We start from the raw sequence: 25,859 nt of genomic DNA, 5'->3' as shown, positions 1-25,859 counted from the left end.
ATTATAAAGTAACACACAAAGAAAACTAAAGCAACATTATAATTAATAATGACATAATCGTTATATAATAGTCCTATGTTATCATCTTATAAAGCATTAATTCTCATAAAATAACACGAGTTTAGAATTATAATAATATCGACAGTTTAATTAAATTGGTTTTAATATTATAAAGTTACACCCAAAGAAAACTAAAGCAACATTATAATTAATAATGGCATAACCGTTACATAATAGTCCTATATTATCATCTTATAAAGCATTAATCCTCACAAAATAACACAAATTTAGAATTATAATAATATCGACAGTTTAATTAAATTGGTTTTAATATTATAAAGTAATACCCAAAGAAAACTAAAGCAACATTATAATTAATAATGACATAATCGTTATATAATAGTCCTATATTATCATCTTATAAAGCATTAATTCTCATAAAATAATACGGGTTTACAATTATAATAATATCGACAGTTTAATTAAATTGTTTTTAATATTATAAAGTAACACCCAAAGAAAACTAACGCAACATTATAATTAATAATGACATAATCGTTGTATAATAGTCCTATATTATCATCTTATAAGGCATTAATTCTCATAAAATAAGTTTTCGTCGAAATTACTAATAACGCGTGACCGATATACGCTTCCGTATATTTCTGATATAAGATTAAACAATGTCAGTGATTTTGTTGGCTGTTGTTACATCATTATTGTATGTAACCATGAACCTAAGTAGTTTTTATTTAGGAATTTAGGAAAATCAAGTTTTGTTTAAAAAAAAACAACACATGCCAAACATAAACAACCTTAATAAGGTTTTATTACCCACGGTATAGGTGTGGTTTTCAGGTATAAGAAAGTCTTTTTATTTAACAAGACTCAGACTTTAAAATAATTTAACTATCTCGATTTGATAAATCTAAGAGAATCATGTAAGGATGTAAAATCTGTTTTTATATATATCTTTATTTTATTGTGGCTGTTGTCATGTCAGTCAAAAAGTCATTTTAACAATCAAAATTATAAAAAGTAGAGGTTATTTGGTCAAGTATGGTTCGAACTGGTCGAGTATTGTTCAGACCTTTGGTCGAGTACGGTTCAGACTGAAAAAATAGGTTGAGAGCTGGTCAAGTATTGGTCGAGTACAGGTCGAGATTGGGTTAAGACTGTTTCAGACTGGTCGAGTAATACTTGAGACTATTTTCAATAGCAAAGATGAGGGTCTAGTACAAATCAGTACAGTCGAGTATGGTTAAGACTGGGTCAAGTAATATTAAGTAAAATTCAGACCAATTCAGACTGGTCGAGTAAAAATCAGTACAGTCGAGTACAGTTATAGGCCATTTCAGACTTTTACTGGATTGTTGTGATTGCATTAGAATGTCAAGTTTACACCTTTTTAATTGGCGTTTTTGTGAGATTAATTTGTATGTTTGTTTGAATTTTTTAGTCAGTTTTGTTGTATGTCTGTGGTGTGTTTATGCTTTGGCTGCTGGATCCTATTATTGTCACATTAACTTATTATTTCTGTTCGGGTTGCTCCCTCAAGTTAGTCAATATAACGGAACTGTAAACAACTTTCACACAAGTGGGATGTTATGCTAGTTATAAAACCAGGCTTAACCCACCATTTTCTTCGGGAATTGTCTGTACCAAGTCAGGAATTTGACAGTAGTTTTTACTTTTTCCATTGATTGATAGCGTTTGATTTTGTCAGTTTTATGGGCTTCCACTTTTTGAACTTGCCTTGGAGTTCGGTGTTTTCGTTATTCTTGTTTTGTACGATATATGTGCACAAAGTATTGCCTGTACTAGACCATTTGTTCATTTATGAAAAATTGTTAAAGTAACAGAAAGTTGAATATGATGCATCTATTTTTAAATCGTTTCATGAAAACTATTTAAAAAAAATTAAACTTTGATCTATGAATTGGTAGAATGAAATCAACTCTAATAACAGCACCGGGTTAAAGAATCAGATTATGCCAAGCAATATGAGCTTATAACATAAAATTACTGAAACTTGCTAGATAAATGGGGAAAAACACCAGCTTTCCTTTGCACTTCTTTCTTTAAGATTAAAAATTTTGAATGCAGATGACATATAATGCAATTAACTTTTCTACATGATTTTCTTATGGAGAATCATATTCCATGGATCGAATTGTTTGAGTGAATACAGTCCATTTATTGTTTGAATTTGATAGAAACATCAGCTTTTAATAGGTACACATTATAAGTCACTGTGATCCACAAAGTTGATGCAATGAAAGATAAGTGTTACATATTTTATTAACAAATCTTAGGCATAAAGAAATCAAATGTAATCTTCGTACATTTCACGGAAAAGAAAGAGTTCAGAATTGAAAGAACATGTTGCAACAAGTTTCTTATTTGGGCTAACTTTTCAAGTTATAATTTAAATTTTTCATTTGTGCATATTATACAACAAAATTGAGGAAGTACAAAAAAACAGTATTTTACGATATATGATGTCATTATAAATATAGCTGTGACGTCATAACATAGTTCAATTTACTAGCTTTCAGTAACTGCAAGTACACAAATGGATCTGTATTTTTATTTTTTTGGGGTATTTTTCAATATTTTCAATTTCACCTCAGATAAGATCTTTATATATATGCTCATCATCCAATAGTACACTATTATTCCAAATTAATATCCATAAATGCTCTGCTTATTCCACATTCAGTTTTGATATTTTATATTTTGTCGTTAAATAAATAAATAGGTTAAAACAAAAACAGGCCATGATATATAATTTGTTGTTTTTATAAATAGAAAATTTAGATGGTCAACTATCATTATCGATAGTCATTTATCACAGATAAAGTGATCAACCTGTAACGTTTTGTTCCCTTTAATTTTGTTTAAAGAATTATATCAAATTACTGCCTTTAATTCAATGTTAGTCAGTAAATATGTATAGACTTTATGACACTGCACATGAGAGAGAAGAATACACAAATATAATTTGGACTTTGGTTGAGTCACGAATTGATCAGGCTAATAAAAAATCGGGGAAGATAAACTTGCATTATATGTCGATAATGACCTCTTTACATGAATGTTGCTACATAATATTTTTGGATGTACTTTATAACTGTCCTTTCTGTATAGTGCATCCAACCAACTATTGATCATAATAAATCAAAAATGGGTTACTCCCCTTTTATCATGTTCTTGAAGAAAAACAACTTTGTGATGGTTAAAAAAGTTGTCAGTTTGGATTTGTACTTTGTGTCTTTTGTCTTTTGTGGGTTTTCTTTAGCTTCCTGTTGATCTGATGAGTCGGGAATTTAACAATTTTCTTATTTTGTGCAGTTACACAACTTACTAGATTATGGAACGGTTGAGACATCCTAAACATGTTTAACCCCGACCTTTGATGTGCCTGTCCAAAGTAAAGAGCCTCTAATGCAGTGGTATGTCTTTGGTCGCTGTCTATTATGTTTTTTTATGTGTGTCATAAATCGGGTCATATATATACAGCATTAGAGAAACTGTAAACATCTAAATTGTATTACGTTATTAAAGAATTCTAAAAGTTTCCCTCGTCTTACTTGCATATTCAACCAGCACTTAATTTCTCACATGATTATAGACGCATTTGCTATTCACAAACTTATTTGTTTCCTCTGGAAAATTGAACGGCGGTTGGTTTTCTGTTTCTTAGAAGAGAATATATGGCAATATATACCAAATGAATATTCAAACTCGAAATCAAAATGACAAGGCCATAGTAAAAACAAAAACCGATCAAAAGGCAAACAACAGTATAAAAAACACAACATAGAAAACTAAAGACTGTGCAACACGAATCCCATCAAAAGCAGGGAGGGATATCAGGTGCTCTTGAAGAGTAAACAGATCCTGCTCCACATGTTAAGGTAAAAAGTTTAGGATTATGGTTAAGATAACTAACTGAAATATATCTGTCGTCAGCTGTGATACAGATATTCCATAACAGTTAACCAACTCGGGATGGCGTCCGTAAAATTTTGGAACACTTGGAACTCCTCGATTAATAGCTTCCTTGTAAGCAGCAACCCTCTATCAAGAAAATCATGATATGAAATGCAAGCTCTATAATATCGTATCTACTGGAAGTTATATACTCCATATAAAGCCGCTGCTGGAATGTTGTTAGATTGAAATGGAAAGTTCATAATTTGGAAGGTAATATCATATCTTTTGTCGTAAAATTTTGTCAACTTCGAGGCCCAAGTCAAGATATGAAGCAGAAATAACTGTATCTGTTGTATCCATAATTTTAGGTTCGACGGGATAGATGCGTTCAACATATTTACCAAACTTTAGTGAGAGGACATCATTTATATAGCGGAACGTATAGTTAAGGGATAGTGTTAGATTTTTGTCATTCTTCCTAAGAGGCTCCTGTATGATTCATGTCTGCCTAGTCATCATTATGAAGAGAGAAAAAACATGCTTGAAATTTACACAGGCAATTTAATCCGTAAGCATTTAAATGTTCAAAGGAATATAATTAATCAATACATGTTTTATATTGCATTTAAGTATCTTTCGGTGTATCTACAAAAAACTTCAAGCAAACGACACTCCTTTACACAACCAATCTTAATGTTTATTACTACAATCTATTGAAAAAGGTATTATCATGTCAATTTGTAAGTGTCATCCTTCTGATTTATTTACAATAAACTACAAGCAAACAAAAATCCTTTATACTTAAGATTTTCTACACCAGAAATAGATTACCTATCTGCCTTTAGTAAAAACGTTCATAATTTTGGGTCCTTAATGTACTTTACTTTTTTTTTGAACTTACAAAATTATAAGCCTGGTATCTTTAATGAGTAAGTTTAATACAAAAAATCTTTATGTTGATGAATATAATAAAAAAAAGATATTATCTTGTCAATTTGTAATAGGACTATACAGAAAAAAAGAAATATAACATATAACAACACTCAATTTAGGTATAGTGTCGGATTTATATAGGTTTTTTTTGAGTGAAATTATATGCAATCAGATCGTTTTACTACTCTTTCGCAAGTATAATATTATAGTTCTTTTCGTGACCATTCGTCTTATTGTTTTAAATACTATGCAGTTGGTTTGAGCACAAGTGACGCACAATTTCGTTGTATTTCACTTGAATTCAGCCTTTTCCTTTGCCCTTTTTTTTAGTTAAAAACTTTAAACTTTGGAGGTGTACAAAAATGGTCAAGTTTTTGTAAAGAAAATACGAATATGAAAAAATGCCAACTTGATTTTATAGTTGTAATTTTGTGAAGGACAATAACGTATTCGCAAAACGTAAAAACACAACATTACTTTATAAAATAAAAAGATGTGGTACGACTGCCAATGAGACAGCTCTCCACAAGAGACCAAAGGACGTATATGGTGAGCGTCTGGCGCACAAAATTATAAGCCTAGTATCTTTGATGAGTTTTTGTGACGGCACTGTAACTTCAATTGAATAAACTATCAGCTTAAATGTGATCCCTTTCATACAATAAACAAAGATTGTTCATATCACGAAAGTTTACTGTATGGCATCTACATCTGTATATTCACAAAAAGATTGTATACATCAAGCAAATTCACAGTACGCAATCGACATCTGCACACGTATAATTAGAGCATGGCTGTGCACATATTGGATTTATCCGTCTTTACCTTTGCGCAAACATGTATGACCTATCGAAACATACGTAAAACGGTGTCGAGGCGTTTATTCGATGTGACAAACGATAATTTATAAGAATGAATGATGGTTTTTTCTATGAAATGTGTAAACACAGCATAATCGCAATACCAAATTCGATTAAAAGCAATTATTTTATGAAATGAAAAATACGTTATTTGAGACTTTAGTAACATTATTTCTTCAAACGTAAATGCACTAATAAACGACATTTTAACACATAGGAGTTTTGTTTATTCACTCGTTGAAACCCTGGACGCTTCTCGAAAAAACAGGACATTCTCAAAAAATGTTATTATTAATGCAATAACAAGAACTTTTGTATAATGTCTGTATATTTAAGGATATACATATTCTTTGTATGCATTTCCTTTGGCATTTGCTTTCTTATGGGTATACAAGGGCTTTATTTTGTGTTTAGGGTATCAAAAAACATTTCAAGACTAAATCAAACATTAAAAACACAAAATAATGTGTGGTTGATAATATCTTCACAAATACGAACTCAGCAGTTCAGTACTTTTGAGCTGACATAATATATTATTGATTTGTTCATTTTCCTAAATTAGCTGTTTCACAATGTTGTATTATTGGAATTACTAAGTTTTCTACCCCCAGTAATAGTTTGCCGTAGTCGTATTTGATTCAACTTTTTGGATTTTTCGAATTTGAATTTCGTATTTGAACTGACCTTCAAACTGTTTTGATTCAAGTGTGTTTGGCGTACCAAATCAGAAGTAATGTATCTTTGATAAGTGTTTATATTGTATGATCTTCTATTTTTAGTTCAAGCTCTGAATCACCTCTTACTAGAAAGGAAGTATGTATTAGATCCATGCCATGTCCGGTTTGTGTTTTTGCTAGATGTTTTTCTACTTTGCATCAATCCAATGAGTTAAGCTCTTTTCAACTGATTTTATAGTTTGTTCTTATGTTGTGCAGTTACACCACTGTTCCAGGGTAGCTGGAGGGTTGGTGCCTTCAAACATGTTTAACCCCGCCACTTTTTCATGTGCCTGTCTTAAGTCAGGAGACTGTTTTCAATGGTTGTCCTTTGTTCATGTCTGTTATGTTTATTTTTTCGTACATTGTTTTGTTATAAATTAGGGCATGATTTTTTTCAATTGAATTGTTTCATATTTTTCATGTCGAGGCTTTTTATAGCCGACTATACGTAATGGGATTTTTCTCATTGTAGAAGGCCGTACGGCTGCCTATCCACTTCATTTGAACTTTGGTCGACAGTTGTCTTATTGGCAATCATACCACATCTCCTTAATTTTATATTGTTTACAACTTAGATCATATGCACTCGAAACAAAACTTGATCAAACTTGAAAATGCATGATAAAATTACTAGAAAAAAACACGAACGCAGCTGGATACTTCGAACTACCGTGGCACTGACATCTGAAGAGATATATGTCAACAATTATTTCGTGACGTGATTATAGAAATTGAATACTTGTAGATGGTTTAAAGGTAAGACGTTTCATTCATATCTCTTGTTTGTCAGTTTTCGAAATAAAGTTGTTTTCAAAGTAGTCTCATAAAAAGTTTCATAGCAGTAACAATATTTCAATTTGCCTTTTCTGATATTATGTTTATGCTTGTCCCCGTAACCGAGTTTTTTTTTATCTTTCTAGGATTTATGTGGCGACAATTTCTGGTGCACTTTATTTTTTTTATATATATTACAAATGTAGTTGCTTTCCTTAAGCAAAAAACTGTCTTAGCTCTAAGTTGTCAAAACTGTCGTTTCGTCTTCAATATATTTCTCTACGTTTTATATCATAGTAAAATATACCTCGAAGGTATTTGAAGTTTTATAGAGAAGAACAATATCAGTAATTACAAAATGCCTATCCATCTGAAAAAAGTATGCTGGTTGAAAAAAGTAACAAATATTTTATATCACTGCTCATGAAAAAATATTATGTTTTCTATTTATAGGTGTTAATAAAATTTTTAAAAACCAAACAAATAAACAAGCAGAAAACATTTTTAAAACAAGCAAAGACGTCACCCCAAAAAAACAAGAAGAAAAACACAACAAAATTAAACTTTAGAACAGAAAAAATAATAACAAATTAACACAGAAATGGATAAAACAAAATTTTATTGCATGTTTTTATTGTCATATCATCAAAGTTTCTACGTGCTACGTGAAAAAAGTGCTTTTGTATTTTGTAAAGACACACAGATATTACGCGGTTTTTTTTACCTGAGCGTCTGTACTCCGACAATTGCGTTATATTTTAAAATTCAGTTAAAACCTTCGACCTTCACCTGTAGAATGAAACACAATATTAAGATAATCAATTCATAACTAGTTAAATTATTATGTCAGCGATTTGTAACTACAAATTACATAAAAAATACTAAAAATAAACTGTGCATGTTTTTTTGTAAAGTCTAGCTCATCTGTAAAAGTCTTATCACAGACGGGATATCACATTCTAATTTTACGACAATGTTATTTATATGGCTAAAAATTTAAAGATTATCAATTTACTATTGTGGCAAGGATCTTTGAATATTGTTTTTATCGATGCATTATACACTTATTTTGATTTAATTTTCAACAGTTTATTGCATTATTTTGCATGTATTACAATCCAACTATTAACGCTTGTGTTCCTGTCCATACTGAACAAGGTCTTGATTTCCTCCGATCGCGTTTGACGTTTTTACACCATATAAATGTACTAATTGAAAACTAATTTCAATAATTATGATTTTTTTAATTGGCCATTGGCTTGAACTTTATATCGATCTGATGATCAAATTTACTCCCGATATTTACTGTCTGCTTTAATGTTTTGTTATAATAACACTGTCACTGATTATTGGTAGGGTTGCACACTTACTTACAAACATGTTTGGTACCGCCATATTGTCCTTTTGGTGGAAAGTTGTCTCATTCGCAATTATACCAAATGTCGTCATTTATTAATAAAGAATGACTCTTTGAATTGAATGAAAGCTAATATCAAATTTATGTATGTGTCAAAGGAAATTACGCATGCATTGGAAAAGGCCGGAAATGCCACGGCCTTTATTGATGTATAACGTGAGGGTACCCAAATTGCACCTATTTTGACAGTTCTTTACCTACGTTTATATATGATCCACACCAAAGTTTCCATTCTGTGTTTATTTTGTAGATGTATCCTTATTTACTATATAGTTACACCAATTTATTTTTTTTTTAGAAAAATGGGTTTGAACCGACCTCCAAATCATCAATTACTCTCTAATGAGGAGTACCCAAATTGCATCCATGCTTAAATTAACATCCCTAAAAATCGAATAACAAATGTTTTGTTTTATTTCTTCAAACAGTTAGAAGAATTTGACATTAGTCCAAGCTTACTATTCATTTTTTAAGAAATGGATGCTTGTAACATATTGTATTTGCTCATTTTTAAAAGATGACTTCTTGTTGACGTCGCATGGCGACGTTTCCGTAGATTTAACTAATTCCAGTTCATACTTCATCTATTGGTATATACTGTGGACGTCTTGTGTATATTTGAATATATTTACTTATGTTGAAAGACGTGTATAATGTCAAATCATAAAAATACAAATGGTTTCGTCTCAAAGAAAACTTTCAAGATTTCCGCTGCTATTTTTGCTCAATAGGTACAATTTGGGTACTCAGTGCAATATGGGTACTGTGACGTTACACATGTAATCATACTCTTCTTAAATATGTTGTCTTCATAAATTGCATCGCTTGATGGAAAGGTTATGAAAGCATAACATTAAGTCAGGGATTTCGTTACAATAAATTACTTAAAACCTTTACCTTTTTTGTCATAGTTATATAGATTTGGTTTGGAATTTTGTTTTTTTTTGTATAAAACCTATCAAAAACGAGCTATCACATTGTCCTTTTGATAGTGGTTGTTTACAGAGTTCGTTACTTAAGACGCGATACATGTAAACTCATCGATCCCATAAGATGCTTTAATATTGTTTTTGAATCTATCGGTACTAAGATGTATTATGTTGTTATTAAAAACAACATAACTAAGAATGTATCGTAATACAGTTATGGACGCTTATGGTCCTAAATATGTCGATATTTGTATTTTGGAATTGAATCATGTCATATTTTTCTCAGACCGTTTATGACATCATTAAAATTAATCCATTAGATGTGTAATGATTGATAGTTTAGTCTTGGAGAACATGATTCATCTATTAATTGTAATTGGCGTTGTTTTTGGCATTCATGAACTTCGAGTACTCTTAGATCGGTACTTTATGTCTTTTGTCTTTATTTCGGCTACATTCTGTGTGTACCTGTCTCGAGACATGAGCTTGTAATCTAGTAGTTGTCGTTGGTTGCTGTCTATAATATTTGTATTTTGTTTACTGTTTTGTACTTCAGGTCGTTAGCTCTCTCGTTTAAATATGTTTACCTTTTGTCATGTCGGGGTCTTTTAAAGATTTTATACACAGTATAGGTTTTGTTCAACGTTGATGGACATGCTGAACATATAAGTGTTTATCTACGGCATTTTGTCTCTTGTGAGTAGTTGTCTCATTAGCAAACATAACTATCTCCTTGTTGTTATAAAAAATAGAGGGTTGTCAGATTTATTTAAGTGAAGAGAAGAAACGTATAATATATGTTTTTTTCAATCAGACTGAAGTTTAGTATTTTTTGCGTTTGTCAATAGCATTTGATTAATTAATTAACAACAGTTTTATACTTGGACCGACTTAGAGCATAATATATTTCCAATTGTTGTAACTGTAAGCCAATAGTTAAACAGAAAATGAAAGATTCTGCTACACGAAAATAAACAAAAACAAAAAGATTTAAAACGCTGATGATTCAGGGTTTAAACTAATTCTGCTCCACTAAATGGTTCTAAAACGTTTTATCAATATGTATAATGAATGAACGAATGCATGAATGAATGCATGAATGGATGAATTTATGAACGCATGAATGATTTTATGAATGAATGCATGAATGATTTTATGAATGTATGCATTTATGAATGAATTAATGAATAAATGAACAGACATCACTGTTAACCACAACATGTCACCATGTGGCCTTTGGCAATAAGCTAAAACGTATATACCGTATAGTAAGTATAGCAATATCAACAAATGCATAATAGAGAATAAACGACATTGTTAAAGCTAATACCATTACACTAAAAATAATAATTGCTAATTGACACCAACGAGAACCACTGGAACATAGGATCATTGCTTTTGCACGCACATACAGATTGTGACAGAATTATTTACATTAGAACAAACTATATAAGAAGTAGTTGACCCAACAATTTGCTACTATACATGACAAATAACTGACAAAAAGACAAACGATACACAATTTCCGATCCATTATTGTTTATTTTCATATTAGTTTTGATGTAAAAAAAATAGTGCATACCAGGATAAAAGTTTTTTTAGTTGGCAAATATATATATAGATATATATCTATGTTGTTTGTCAATAAAATACAGTACATTGCATTGATATTTCTTGACACATATGACGTCTACGTTGACATTATGTTTTAAAAGTATGATGGAAGGCTTGAGATGTTCAATTCTAAAGTCTAAGGTATCAGACCTCTCCAATATTGTACACAGAGGATTGATATATGATTGTTTACATTAAACTCTTTTAACTGCTTTTTAACTATTTTTGATTCTAAAAATATTTTTCTTCCCAATCAATTGTCATATAAAGATCTTAGATTGTATTTTGATTTGACATATTTCATTTATTTCAGAAAATTGCAAACTTGTACTATAACAAATCATAGAAATGGGAAATACCTTCTCATGCAGTTCTGCAGGTATGAAAATATTTGTTTATTTGTAATGGAAAGTAAACAATTGTTTGAATTTTTGTTTCTCCAAATATTTGATTTTGCCATTTGATACGGGATTTTCCGATTTAAATTTTCATTGGAAATTTGTATTTTTGTTATTTTACTTTCAGCCTACATATCGATTGCCGACCACAGGAAATCATTCAAAGACTATGATTTTACTTTAATCTTTGTTTTTTTTTATGTTAGTTGTGATGAACGGTTTTTTTATGTTTTCCGACAGGTTAATGTTGTATGCAACGCGATGCTTGTCATGCAATGAATTAAGGCGATGTTCAAATACCATAAATAGACAAAGAAAACAAATCAGGGTAACAAACAAAATAAGACAATCACATGAATATCTAAAGGACTTAAACCGTATGCGTCGATGTGATAAGTGTCTCCTGCTATGCATGCACCACAAGCCATCACAATCAGTCAAAATATCACAATCGGAAAAAGGACAAGAAATACAAGTAAGACGACCATACTTGTACAAACAGATCTTAGACAGTAAACATGTGTCGCAAATGAGTTGAGAAACAGTCATATCTTATCGATCAACACATTGGTAATGGTGACCAAAAAACTTCTATTGGAGCAGTTTTTGTGTTATGAGCAGACCCCCACAAATGAAGTCCATATAGTGTTAACATGCAACCGCCTAACGTATAAATGGAGATATGTAAAGGTCAAACAATGGGACAGGGAGTACGTTATTTCTGAAAAATGTAAAGTAGGCGAATGGAAAGTTCAAATCATCAAGTGAGTTAAAGTTTCTAGTATAAAGTCGTTCATATATGTGTCAGTATCGAGAAAACGATCAAGATATAAAGCCTACCTTTTAGTTGGTAATATCATTGGGATATGAGTGATACAAGCACTAACTGAAATTTGGGTTATTGAGTGATAGGACATTATTAATTTATTTGAAAGCGAATTCGAACATTAGAAAAACGTTGCGTTTCTGTTTTTGTTTGTTTCTGAGAAGGTTTTGCATTTTTTCTGCTTTATATCAGTACAAAAGGAAGTCGGCACGTAGGGTGCACAATGAGTTCCCATTGGACAACCGACTGTTGGCATGGACTATTGAAATACTAGTTCATTAAACTCAAAAATGATGTTGTCGATCAAAAAGTCTAGCATTTGTATGATATCATTCTCTATGCATTTGTATTCGGAATCGATTAATGTAATGCCTGTTCATAAGAAATTACTTCAATTTTTAGTTATTGTTGTTGATTTAAATGCTCGTAAGTTGTCGTTATCCATTATTTCACCAGTGCGTATTCATTTAGATATTATGATTATTCATGGATTATATCAAAATTAATTCAATGTACTGTGGATTCATTTTTTTTTATTTTTGAAAACCAATATGCGTAGATTGGTAAAAATTATATTTTCGTCAATATTGGATTTTGTGGATCTGCAAAACACCCTATAAACATTTGAACCTCGTTGAACATTTAAATTCGTGATTGACCTCCACACAAATTGGTATCCCACGAATATCAAATATTTGATACTAATAACAATTTGATATCTATTCATTCATTCTTAAACAGACCAAATAGTATTATTACTGTTATAATTTTGAATAAGTTTACTGTACAGGAATAAGATGAAACAAAAGTTATTTTACAAAGTTTTTCCAGATGTAAAGTCGGTTTTTCAAACACAAAAATCAACAAAGTCTATTGGAATATATTCAATGTACCAAAGAATCAGCAGACTTCACAAATGAGTTAACTTTATCGACTTTTAGTCAGTTTGAATAAGTTTTTAAAAGTTGTAATAATAACGAAAAGGATAAAGGGTGAAGTTCACTGAGAACCCAAGCATATTTTTTTATGAAAAATTTCAAAACATAAGTAAGTTTGCATAATTAATCTTCATTCAATTGAAGTTTAAATAGTTTTTGCACACAACTGTTATAAACAACTACGGTCTACTTTTTTAACTTAGATAACCGAATTTGTACCATAACATTTGTTCCCTTGTAGGAATAGAAAATGAAGTACGTATAGTAATGATCGGGAAAACAGGAAGTGGTAAAAGTGAAACAGGTAATAGTATCCTTCAGAAAGAGGCTTTCGCGTCAGCATCAAGTAGTTCATCCTCTACGACACACTGCAGACGAGGTGAAAACATTCACGACCTAGGAAACAAGAAATATAATCTCATTGTTGTCGATACTCCTGGATTATTTGACACGGGTATGAAAACCGTGGACGTAACCAAAGAAGTTGTTAAGTGCATCGGAATAACCTCCCCAGGTCCACATGCTATTATTTTTGTTGTGCCGCTCGCGGTTCGTTTTACCAAAAAAGAAGAGGCGACTGCATTGCAATTCATTAATGTATTTGGCGAAAAACTCATGAACTACATGGTTATTATTTTCAGTCATGGAGACAGTATTCATAAAGAAGATTCTATTGAACAAAGAGTTGCAGATTCAGCACCATCTCTTCAGAAACTCGTCCAGAAATGCGACAACAGGTTTGTAGTTTTCAATAATAAACTCACATAAAAAAATCAGAAGACGAAACAACTAAAATCGTTAATAGAAATAATTGACAAAATGATCACAGAAAATGATCAACCATTTTATACAGACGAAATGTACAAGAAAGCTGAGGAAGAACTGCAAAAACGAATGGATGAATTGAGGAAAGAAAATGAAAGAATGACAGCGGTCGATCGCCGTACATCTGTTCGAAACGAAGTGGAAGCCGACGGCGGTATTTTATAGAAAATTGGCAATGGAATTTATGATTTTGGAAAGGACATGGTCTCAACAGCTGTGCAGGCCACATGTACTCCTGCTCTTTTCAATGGTTTAGCAAGCTGGTTTGGAAACTGAAAGAGAACCTTTACAAAACTAATATGTGAACAAAACGTGTAATAAATCTATATATATATATATATATATATATAATGTCCATCCGGAGATAGAATTAATAAGCAAAAATTGCAATTTTTCCTTAAGATTCACTCAAGAGTTATATAAGTTGATGTAAATTTACATTTTTCATTGTTTAATAGCATGGATGTATAAGTGCACATTCTCTAAAAAAACTTATGTTTGTGTTGTATTAATTGATATTGCATTATGAGCAGCATTTATGAAATGCTATTTCATTGTTGACTCCTGTGTTGTTATATATGTATGAAATTTATTGTCGATACATAAGATAATGACTAAGGTGTGTAAACATGGAAATTATTAGGTGCTTGGCAATTGCTTTAGTTTCCATCTGGTTACCAAGCCAAGGCGTATGACCAAAGCTACAGTTACAAATTTGGAATATTTATCAAATTAGATTTGTCGAGCAGGATAAATACATGTATAAATCATGATAATTTGAGATACTCCAACTTGTAATATTAATGTAGAACGCAATGACCTAAGATTTTTTTTTATGCAAAGGATAAAGGATGTGTTATTCTCTTTGTATAGTTTGTATAGCACAACGAACTGATGTCATTCCATTTGTCAAGAATAAGTACAGGTATGAAAAGCATTCCCCTGTGTATATAAAAAAGAGGTATTAGGGATAACTAAAACTGATAAGTCGAAGAGAAACCGACAAAGTCATGACAAAAAAAAAAAAAAACGGCGATACACTACATAGACAACGAACCTCACAAAAAAACGATGTCACATTAGATGCTCAAGATTGTAAGCTCTGTAAATCCTGCTCCATGTGTGGCACCCGACGTGTTATCATGGTAAGTACAAATTCGGAGATATATATACTCCATATACACAGGTAAAATAGCTACGGACGTTTTACGGACGTTATGAAATACGTCCGTAAAACATCCGTACCACGGACGTTTTACGGAAAAATAGTACCACGTCCGTAAAACGGATCTTCCGTATTACGGACGTTCTAAAACATCCGTTTTACGGACGTTTCTAAAACGTCCGTATTACGGCTGTAAAATCACATGTTTTATTTTCATTAAAAAATCCTTGTAAAATATTTACATTTCTTTCACTTTAATATTAAGAAATTGATATATTAACGTGAAAAAATGGTTTAAAAGAAAATATCATGCTTTGGTTTATAATAAAGGTTCATGTTTTTGACATCCCGTCATGAATTAAGGGTATACTGCCCTGCAAATATAGCATGAACTTGTCTTTTACGTGTTTGTGTTACTAGTTTGCTGTCTTGTAGTAAAGGTGCCTGCATGATGTATCTATGAATGTCAACAAAAGTAAATGTCATGTATACATCGAGCGATGTCTGTAAATCGCAAGATCCTCACAAGTGTTTTTTAGAGTATTTTTATACGTGTACCACATATTGTAAATATTGTACAATCAAGAATTACGTGTAAAGTGTGCTAAGATACTGATACATATCACATTTGTAAGTAAACTGAAAGGCATGTTTTACATGCACATGTAACTTGTATATGTAAATATCTAGATTACGCACAGAAGGATATACATCGTTGAGACAGCAACCCAATGACAAAAAAACCAACATATAAAGGGCAATATATGTGGTCTTTGACAATAGACAGGTGTCTAAACAATAAGCCGATCTCTTAAATCTCACAAGTCTATACAAGTTTCAATAGATTAAACAGAAGCAATCGAGACGAGCTGTCAACAACAAATACTCAAAATAAAATATGACAGAATTGTCAAACAACCTTTTACTAGGTTTCAGTGAAATGAACATGTGGAAGGGTTAACTGACCTTTTGATTCATACAAAAGAAGAAAATACAAAAATATAAAAGTGTTTGTATTACATTGCCAGCAAAGACTAATTAATGAGAAATGAGAATAAATTTCACTTAGTGCCGTAGAAAGATCTTGTTGATAGACTTTGTATTATAAAAATTGCTAAGTAAATTTCATAGTGTATTCAAAATTTTTGAATTGTCTTTTTTTTGTTAAATGGATGTGTTGACATGGGCTACTTATATGGAAAACAATACATATATGCATATTTTTATCATTACGTTATCTGCAGAGTTATTAAATCTTTCGATTTCCATTGAAATGCAAAACTGAATGATATTGCTTAAAGTTTATCATCTCTTTACAAGAAAGGAGTTTATATCACAATGTTGACATCAGGAAACAATTTAGAATTTGGTTATACTTATATATATTATTTTTAATGTAGTTATACTTATATATATATCATTTTTAATGTAGTTACACCTATATATATATTAAAAAATTCTCACGAAAACTAACTTTTTACTCTTTGCTAGACATTGAGTAACAATTTGGAATATAATCTTATATCTATATATCAATTTGAAATCCTAACTTAAACTGAAGATTCCCAGAATTAAGGTTTTTCAACAAAAAGGTAGTTCATACCACTCGTTTAATTATTTTTTTTGTACCTTCTATCACTTTTAAATAATTTATTACACGTGTATATCACTTTTTTAACTCACCTGGCCCAAAGGGACAAGTGAGCTTTTCTCATCATTTGGTGTCTGTCGTTAGTTAATTTTTACAAAACTCTTCTCCTCTGAAACTACTGGGCCACAGTTAACCAAACTCGGCCACAATCATCATATCTACTTTTAAAAATGTGTCATATACGTCATTACTGTCAGACGATTTCCTGAAGGAGGTATTGCCCTTAACTGAAAATAAATACCACTATTTTTCGTTTTTTTGCCTATTATCTTGAAAACTATAAATAGATAGAGACTCAGAGATACTTAAAGTTGCAAAAATGATCAGAAGGACAAGTTATACAAATTAGTCCTATGGATGAAATCATCAGTTGACTACTTATTAGGTACAATTTTTTTGCGTTTTTGTCTTATATCTAAAAACTTATAATAGATAGAAAGAAAATTAAACATACAAAAATGATCAGCAAGACAAGATATACAATTAATTAAGACAAATGGCGGAAATTGTCTGACGACTCCTTATTGGAGTTATTGTCCTCTAATTACGTTTATTACCATTTTTATTGCGTTTTGCCTTATATGATAAAAATTATAATAGATAGATAGAAACTTAGATAATCATAAATGATAAGCAAGACAAGACTTACTAACAAGTCAAATGCTGCTGATATAATAAGTAGACTGTTACTCTCTATAGGAGTTTTTTTACCCTCTTTTGTGTTTGGAGCAAAAGCTAAATAAGATCATGAAGATAGAGAGAAACTAAACAGAATTCAATGATTAGCACTATAAGATGAAAAAAAAAACAAACAAAAAAACTGATCTGTTGTCATTAATTCTATTCTCGTCTACAATGTTGGAGAGTGTACTGTTGAATTAGTATATAGACCAAGGTGAGCGACACGTGCTCTTGAGAGCCTCAAGTTTAAATCCTAGCATAAGAAGACATTCTACAAAGTTGGTGATTTTTGACAATAAATAAATTTGCCAACATTAAATTTTATCTCCTTCTTTAATTAAAAACAAAAACAAAACAAGTTTTCGGACCTGGAAACTTTCTTGAATAGCATATAATACATATATACATCAATTTTTCTTAAAATCTGACCACCATTTAAGATATTTCAACTTTTCCTTTAATTTTTAACAGAAATTAAGTTTTAACGGTACTTTTACCTGCAACTTAAAAAAAAAAATTTTTCCATTGTAAATTTGGAATAAATATTGTAACTAATATCTTATTTTTCACTAAATTCCCTCCCCTTCTTTTATTGAAAAAACTAATATTGACATATTAATATTCAAACAATTTTGAATAGCATATGGCACCCATATCTCAACTTTTTTTAATGAAATATTAGCTCCAGAAGATGCTTCTGACAGATTGTTTTCAACAAAAACTGAGTTTTTATCACAATTACTGTCTCAATTTAACACAAAAAAAATAGGTTCTTTCCTTTTATAGATACTAACACTGTGCTTAAAGACTTTAAAAAGATGCTGAGACAATCTCGGCGTATCGTCAGACAAAGATGTGTTGACGAACAAACATTGTGATCAAAATAGGGCACCTGTGTGAAAAATATCAATTATTTTTTAAATTAAGATCAGATGATGATCATGGTGATATGCATAACACCTTCTTGTAGTAATATACCTTCACATCGATTATTAAAAACCATGATGAGGAGATCAAACAGTATTTACCCAGACAAGGTTGCATGGGAACAACCGAGGAATAAGAAACACAACTAAACATATTTCAGGGCTCTCTCTTTGTCTGAAAGAATTACATAAATTTAAATACTATGTGTATACTCATATTTGTGTTTCGTACAGTGGTTATACTGAGCTATGTCACTATTATTCATAAGTCCATGAAATAGATGTAATTTAACAATCTTTATGATGGACGTGTAACAGATGAATACGGACGTTATACGGATGGGAAAAAAAGGACGTTTTACGTCCGTGGTACTAAACGTCCGTAAAACGGACGTTTTGCGTCCGTAGCTATTTTACCTGTGTACCGGCACTGCTGGAATGTTGCTACATATCTAAAGACAATTCAAAATTTGAAAGCTAAAAGCTCAAATTACTCTTGTCGACCTTTCTGTTAATTTCTATATGCAAGTTAAGATATGTAGCATTCTAAATCGTATCTGTGGTATCTTTTATTTCAAGTTCGCTTGAATTATTGTCTATTCCTGAGCAGATGACACATTTTACGCTTGCTGGATGGATGGTATGTTGAGACTATCTCTCTCATACACACCAAAAAATACATAGGGCAATTGCCTTCTTCAATTGTAATTCAATTTAGTATTTGCACCGCAAGTAGTTTTCTTAGTAATTTTGTGGAGCGTTTACTTTGTCATGATTTTGTAACTTGTCTTCCACTATACTCAATAATGGTACATTTGGATTGATATATCGTATAATCTGTTATTCTGTTAGGTTGTTCAGATGTTATTCTTTCTATTGGCTACTCTACTAACTTCATAGTAGGCCAATTCTAGTCGATTTCTGTGTATCTTGTTCTTTAAGAAACGGATCTTCATGGCACATGGTGAATATTCTCTGTTAAATAAATCGACGAACGTACTTACACCTGAAATAATGTAGAGCTAGCCCTAATGGTTGGAATTTTCCCTATCTGTCTTTTATGCTTTGTTATTTTTTCATCATTTATTACATTTTATTCTTCAAACAAAACAAATTGTGTTGATGCTTTAAAGCGCTATTTAATAAAAGATTGCAATTATATCACAGTTTATAAACCACTCCCCTTTTCAAACATTGTCAAAGGAGTTACCAACAATTATCATAAACTTCCCCAAACATGAATTAAGCAATTAGTGTTCACAAAGGAAAACAAATTAGACAATTAACCATTGCAAAAACCAAATAGCAACCATTGCAAAAACCATGTTGATGCTATTTGCCTTGCACGAAGCTTTAGGTATTATAATTCAAAATTGTATAAAACCCAACAGTATCTTTTTTATGAAATGTACACATATTATGGCGTGAAAACATAGTAGATTTTGTTAAATGCGTTTTATATTTTTTGGTTTTACTAATTTGTCCTATATTACACATGTATGAGAAGATTCTAAAAAATGGTTCTAAGGCCCTTTTCGTTTTTATTATTCAAAAACAAATATCAAACATCTTAGTGCGCTTGCAGACCAACCTCATAACATTATCGTATATTAAGTATAACAATCAGTGTCATTAATTTATGCAAATACCCAAAATGTACCCACACAACACTTACAAATTATGGCATCTTCGAAGTTATGAGTCTGTTTCAAGTTCATTAAGACTTTTGATCTCTTTATTCATCTACTTAAAGCACTCGTCAAGCCACATAACACATACATTATGGCATTATTATAAATTTCATCATAGCAAAAAAAACACTAGTATATAATCAACTGGCTATCTTGAACTGGTTTCTGAATAACGGTGTTGACATTTGAATTGTTAGTACATATAACATTAAGATAATTGCCACGATTTCAATTTCTAATCGAATCCACATTTTTATATGGATGCTTAAACACTGACTAAACAAGCATACTAACAAATCTAATTCAAATCACATAATAATGATTTCAGTTAGGAATGATGACAATAACAACAACAAAAAATCAAATCAATGCTTCGCATTGAGACTTCATATTATTCAATGCTCTTGGAGCATGTGCTGATTTAAAAGACTCTTACGTTTTGAATTTCAAAATCTGTTGATATGAAAGGATATTTTGTCCACTAATCTATTTACTGGAAAATACATTAAAAAAGCATCATTACAAAATTCCTCAAAACCTGTCTAACATGCATCATGTGCCATTCATTCGTCTTGTAAAGTCAATTTCCTTTTTAACAAGGATACTCAACATTCCCAATTGTTATTCTCTAAGTAATGCTAACCACATTATTAGATCCTTCTTTACTTATATGATCCTTCTGAGTGACAAAATTAACTATCCTAGTAATCCTTTTGTGACCAGGTTTTACACAACTTATTACAAATTTTAATATTTCATGAATGCCTATTTTTCTAAAAATGCAATCAAGGAGAGGCGAATGATACTTAAGGGACACTCATCAATCGAAAAACAAACTAACAATGCTATGGGAAAAAAAGAAAAACAATCAAATAACAAACAACAGTGAACAACAAAAAACACAGAAAATTAAAGACTCATCAACACGAACCCTACCAAACACAGGGAGTGAAGTCAGGTGCTCTGGAGCTTTGTAAGCAGATTTTGTTCACAATTGGAACGTATCTGTCGTCATTTTTGAAACACATATTCCATAACAGTAAACCAACTTGTAATGGTGTCCTTTAAATTTTTAAAGGAATGATATCAACTTCACTACTTGGAACTCTTGGTTTAATAGCTTCTTTCTTAAATCGATCAAGGAAATCATAGGAAATGCAAGCTCTGGAATATCGTATGCAGGCGCTGTTGAAATATTGCTTCATAGAAATGGAAACATCACGATTGGGAAGCTGAACTCATCTATTTTGTTCTCATCCGACCATCAGTGTCAGTTCAATTTCTAGATGTGTCAAGATATGAGGCAGACTAAACTGTATATGTTGTATCTTTATTCTAGGTTCGTAGAGAAAGATACGTTCGACATAGTCACCAAACCTTGAATTATTTAGTGAGAAGACATCATCTATATAGCGAACATAAAGTTAAAAGATCATGCTAGCTTCTTTTCGTTCTCTCTACGAAGCTCCTGTACTGGTTCCTATAGTTTGTTGAATTACACGTCCTCCAAACGTAACAAATATGCAGTTAATCAAGGAATAAAGGATTTTGATATAGTTAGTTGCAGAAAACTTGTTGTTTGTATCAGAAGGATTTTTTTTTTAGAAAATACGAGGTAGACCTCCCTAAGACAGGATACTTGTATCTATTTTGGCTATTCTTTTTTATGAAACAATGCAGGACCAATTCTTTTAATTTTTCTTTCAGTTTGGAATAGGGAATACTTGTGAAACGGGTAGAAGAGTCTGTGTACTCATGTCACTAAATGTATTCACCCAAGAGCAAAACAAATATAAAATCTCCAGCAATCTATTGGTTTGTTTCCGTTCTTATTATTTACTTGCATATTCATATTGTAAAATATAATTCAAAATATATTCATATGATTTTTTTCTAAGGCCATATTTTGTTTTAGCTTGATTGACTGAGGATATGATAGATTACAATCAATCTGCTCTCAATTAGAAAAATGTACCTTGTAAAATGATAAAGAGGATGAAGGAAACCGCAAGCAGGGCTTCTTCCTTTAGTTATAAAAAATGATTATGATTTTTCTGCAGCTGATTTTTTTCTTCTTTTAAAATTTCAATTCTGAGTTATGCTTTACCAGAGTTTTCATGCTCGTTATTTTAACATTATTTTTGTTTTGTTTTAAATTAATAAAAACGTCTCACACAAATGCGTACCTTCGATCTGACTCTGTTTTTGTTAGCACAAGGCCTAAAGTTTGCAGTTTTATATAAAACAGTCCAGTTGTGACTAAGATTGAAAGAACGGAAGGTAGATAAACTGCTGCAGAGCGCAAAAAAGAAGCTATAAGTATAAAACTCATAGTTGAATCTTAGTTGAAATATTATTCTTATCTTTGTAAGGATCAAGTTACTTTGAGGATAAACGTATAATCATACAGGGTGAGACATTATACATATATAGAGAAGATTGCGAAAATTGCTCATTTTTTTTTAAATATTTTTTTCGAAACAAATATTTTTGTTATTAAAGCACTTTTGTCTTCCTTTCAAAACTGACCACTTTGTCTATTGTTCCCTGCTTTAAGCACTAAAACACTTTTAAATGTCGTTATAAGTTTTACTGAGATAAAATCCAGATATTGTGTAATAATAATGAATTTTTAGACATGACACTTAACAAAGGTAGAAAATAATGATATGATTTTCGTATTGAACACAACATAGTGTCCCTGGCAGCATTAAGTGAGTGATGTTCAATTAAAGAAGCATGGAAGGGTTTTTTTCTTGATGTTAACAATTTTATTTCAGTGGATTCATTGGAATCCGATGTAAAGATGAAAATGAAACTTGATGTAAAGTTTATTCTTTTCTATATAATTTGGCTATTATGATTCAATTATTTATATTGACGTAATATGGTTCAATGATGACATAAAGAAATTTAAATTGGAACTTGATTATAAGTGTAAAAAAAATAAAAAATGCTCCAGTAATCCCTATACTCGCGGAAATGTTTTGAAGTGTTTAAAATTATATAGGAATACAAGTAAAAAATCCAAAAGATCTTTTAGAAAAGATCTTATAGTAAAATTAGACAATTTGTGTAGAAACAATCCAAAAGAATATTGAAACTTAGTGGACAAATTGAAAAATCATAGAGATTGTGTCAAAAATGAGCCCAGTATTGTTGTGACAGAATGGAAAGATCATTTTGAAAAGTTGAATAAGTAAAGTATGATTATACTAATCTGTTATTGAAGTTGAATGATATTGAAAAAGACAAAATTTTTAATGAACTTGACTATAAAATCAAACGTTTCGACTGCAATAAAATCATTAAAATATGGAAACGCTTGTGGTTTAAGTAAGATATTAAATGATATGATAAAAGATGGACAGTATATACTTTGTCCTTTCATAACAAAAGTTTTTAATGAAACAAGGAATGTATCCTAAATTCTGGTTACAAAGTTATGTAGCACCACTGCATGAAAAGGATTCTGTGTGTGACCTTTCAAATTATAGGAGAATCACAATAAGTGACAATGTCAGTAAATTATTCAATAAAATATTTAAAAAAAAGACTAACAACATACTTCAAAAATAGACTTTAAAGCTGGTAACCGAGCTGCAGATCATATGTTTGAATTAGAAATTAGAATTTATTCGAAATAATTCGAAGTCATTATACACATGTTTCGTTGACTTCAGACGTGCTTTTGATTCAGTATCTCATGCTGGTTTATTTACAGCTGAAACTGCAGAGGTTGGATCCAAGTTTCATGATATTATTAAGTCTTTGTATAGTAATATACATTTATTTGTTAAAATAGGAAATTAGAGAACTAACTTCTCATCCTCTATTGGTGTTGGACAGTGAGACAATTTTAGCCCTAATCTGTTTAATTTATAATTCAGTGATTTACCATCACATTTTGACTCCTCGTTTGACCCTGTTACATTACATGACATTAATATTAACTGCCTTTTATATGTTGATGATTTAGTTTTGATATCTACCAGTAAAAATGGCTTGCAAAATTCAATTAAGAATTTGCCATCATATGCCAAAGAATGGCATCTATAAATAAATACTACAAAGACTAAAGTTTTAGTTTCAGTTAGAATCAAGAAAAATAGTTTATTCAGATATGATAGCGTTGAAATTGAAAATGTACATTTTCATATGCCAAGCTTGATATTCATAATAAAGGCTAAAAAGCATTATATGAATTACGAAAAGTTATAATTCCATTTAAACCAAAGATCTCTTCATTAATACAAATATTTAATCATACAGTAAAACCAGTCTTACTATATGAATCTAAAATATGAGGAGAATTCCAAGTTCAGAAATTTATGAATGACCCTGAAAAATTTATCATATAAATGTGGACAATATAAACCAAGAGAACATTAATCTAAAATTCTGTCAAATTGTAATTTGGATTTGGACCAAATACTTTAAGAAATGGTATGAGGGGTTCTGAGGGGGAACTTGGAAGTTTACCATTGCTGTATCGTGTATGTCTTATGTATGATTAAATTTTGTTACGACTACAGGACATTTGTAATGGATTTCAAAAGAACAAAATTCAATGTAATGATGATAATAAAATTTTAATAGCTGTTTTAAAGAATCAGTAGCTATGGCAACTGCCAAGCAAGAATCATGGGTTAATTGTATTCAGAAAAATATTCAATTTTTGAATCTAGAACACTTATATATAAATATATCAAAACATAAACAGAGTTATATAATAAATAAAGTAAAATCTTGTTTAAAAACAAAATGTATAGGTCTTTGGCACAGAGAACTAAATGATGACGATAAAACAAGAGCCAAAGCTAGAAATAAATTAAGAACATACAAAAATCTAAATATGCATATGAACTAGAAGCTTACTTAACTATAGGCTCAGAGGAGCAAAGAAAATATTTGGCCAAATTTCGACTGAGCGATCATAACCTAAATATAGAGAGACGTAGAAACCTACATTTAAAAATTAAAAACAGAAAATGTAACTTATGTAAGGAAACAGTAGAAGATGAGAAGCATTTCTAATTAGTTTGCTCTGTTCTTGAAAATTGTAGAAAGCCATTCATCAATTATCTTAATTATAAATATAAATTTTTTATCAAGGTTTCTTCAGAGAATACATTTTTATTGTTAATGACTAAATGAAGAAAGTTATGTTTTAAAACTTGTATTAGATATGATATCTACACTAACAGAAAATCGGGATTCATTACTAATATAAAAACAAGGAGATATGGTATGATTGCCAATGAGACAACTATCTAACAAAGTTCAAATGAAGCGCAATAAATCAAACCCACATATGCAATATTAGAATGGTGGAGTTGTCTCTCCTTGTCGAAATCTAGCTGGATATCCTCAATATAAAAATAATATATATATATATATATATACATTAATGTTGACCTTTTTTCTCTCTATTTTTTATGATTAAGTTTAAAGTTGTTTTTTTATACAATCAATACAATTATTACCCCAATAAACCACTATTGTCTTATTAGTTTATTGTTTAAAATTGAGAATGGAAATGGAGAATATCAAAGAGACAACAACCCGACCAA

General features: G+C 30.7%; 1 protein-coding gene across 1 annotated transcript; it reads left to right on the top strand.

Moving 5' to 3' along the window:
- The first annotated feature begins 12,777 nt into the window (after positions 1–12,777).
- LOC127711946 (GTPase IMAP family member 4-like) lies at positions 12,778–14,337 on the top strand. Its single transcript, XM_052218103.1, has 3 exons — positions 12,778–12,835; positions 13,589–13,999; positions 14,153–14,337. Exons 1-3 carry the CDS (start codon positions 12,778–12,780, stop codon positions 14,335–14,337), a joined length of 654 nt encoding a protein of 217 aa, XP_052074063.1.
- Positions 14,338–25,859: the final 11,522 nt, after the last annotated feature.

This window comes from Mytilus californianus, unplaced genomic scaffold (genome assembly GCF_021869535.1).
Source record: "Mytilus californianus isolate M0D057914Y unplaced genomic scaffold, xbMytCali1.0.p SCAF_8, whole genome shotgun sequence".
In the NCBI taxonomy this organism is placed as follows: domain Eukaryota; kingdom Metazoa; phylum Mollusca; class Bivalvia; order Mytilida; family Mytilidae; genus Mytilus; species Mytilus californianus.
This window is presented reverse-complemented; position numbering and strand designations above follow the sequence as displayed.

Bases quoted from the DNA above. Each gene is read 5' to 3' on its own strand.
- LOC127711946 (XM_052218103.1), top strand. From the start codon at position 12,778: ATGCCTGTTCATAAGAAATTACTTCAATTTTTAGTTATTGTTGTTGAT. The intron at 12,836-13,588 runs GTAAGTTGTCGT...GTTCCCTTGTAG, and splicing joins TGTTGTTGATTTAAATGCTC to GAATAGAAAATGAAGTACGT. The intron at 14,000-14,152 runs GTATTCATAAAG...AATCGTTAATAG, and splicing joins TATTTTCAGTCATGGAGACA to AAATAATTGACAAAATGATC.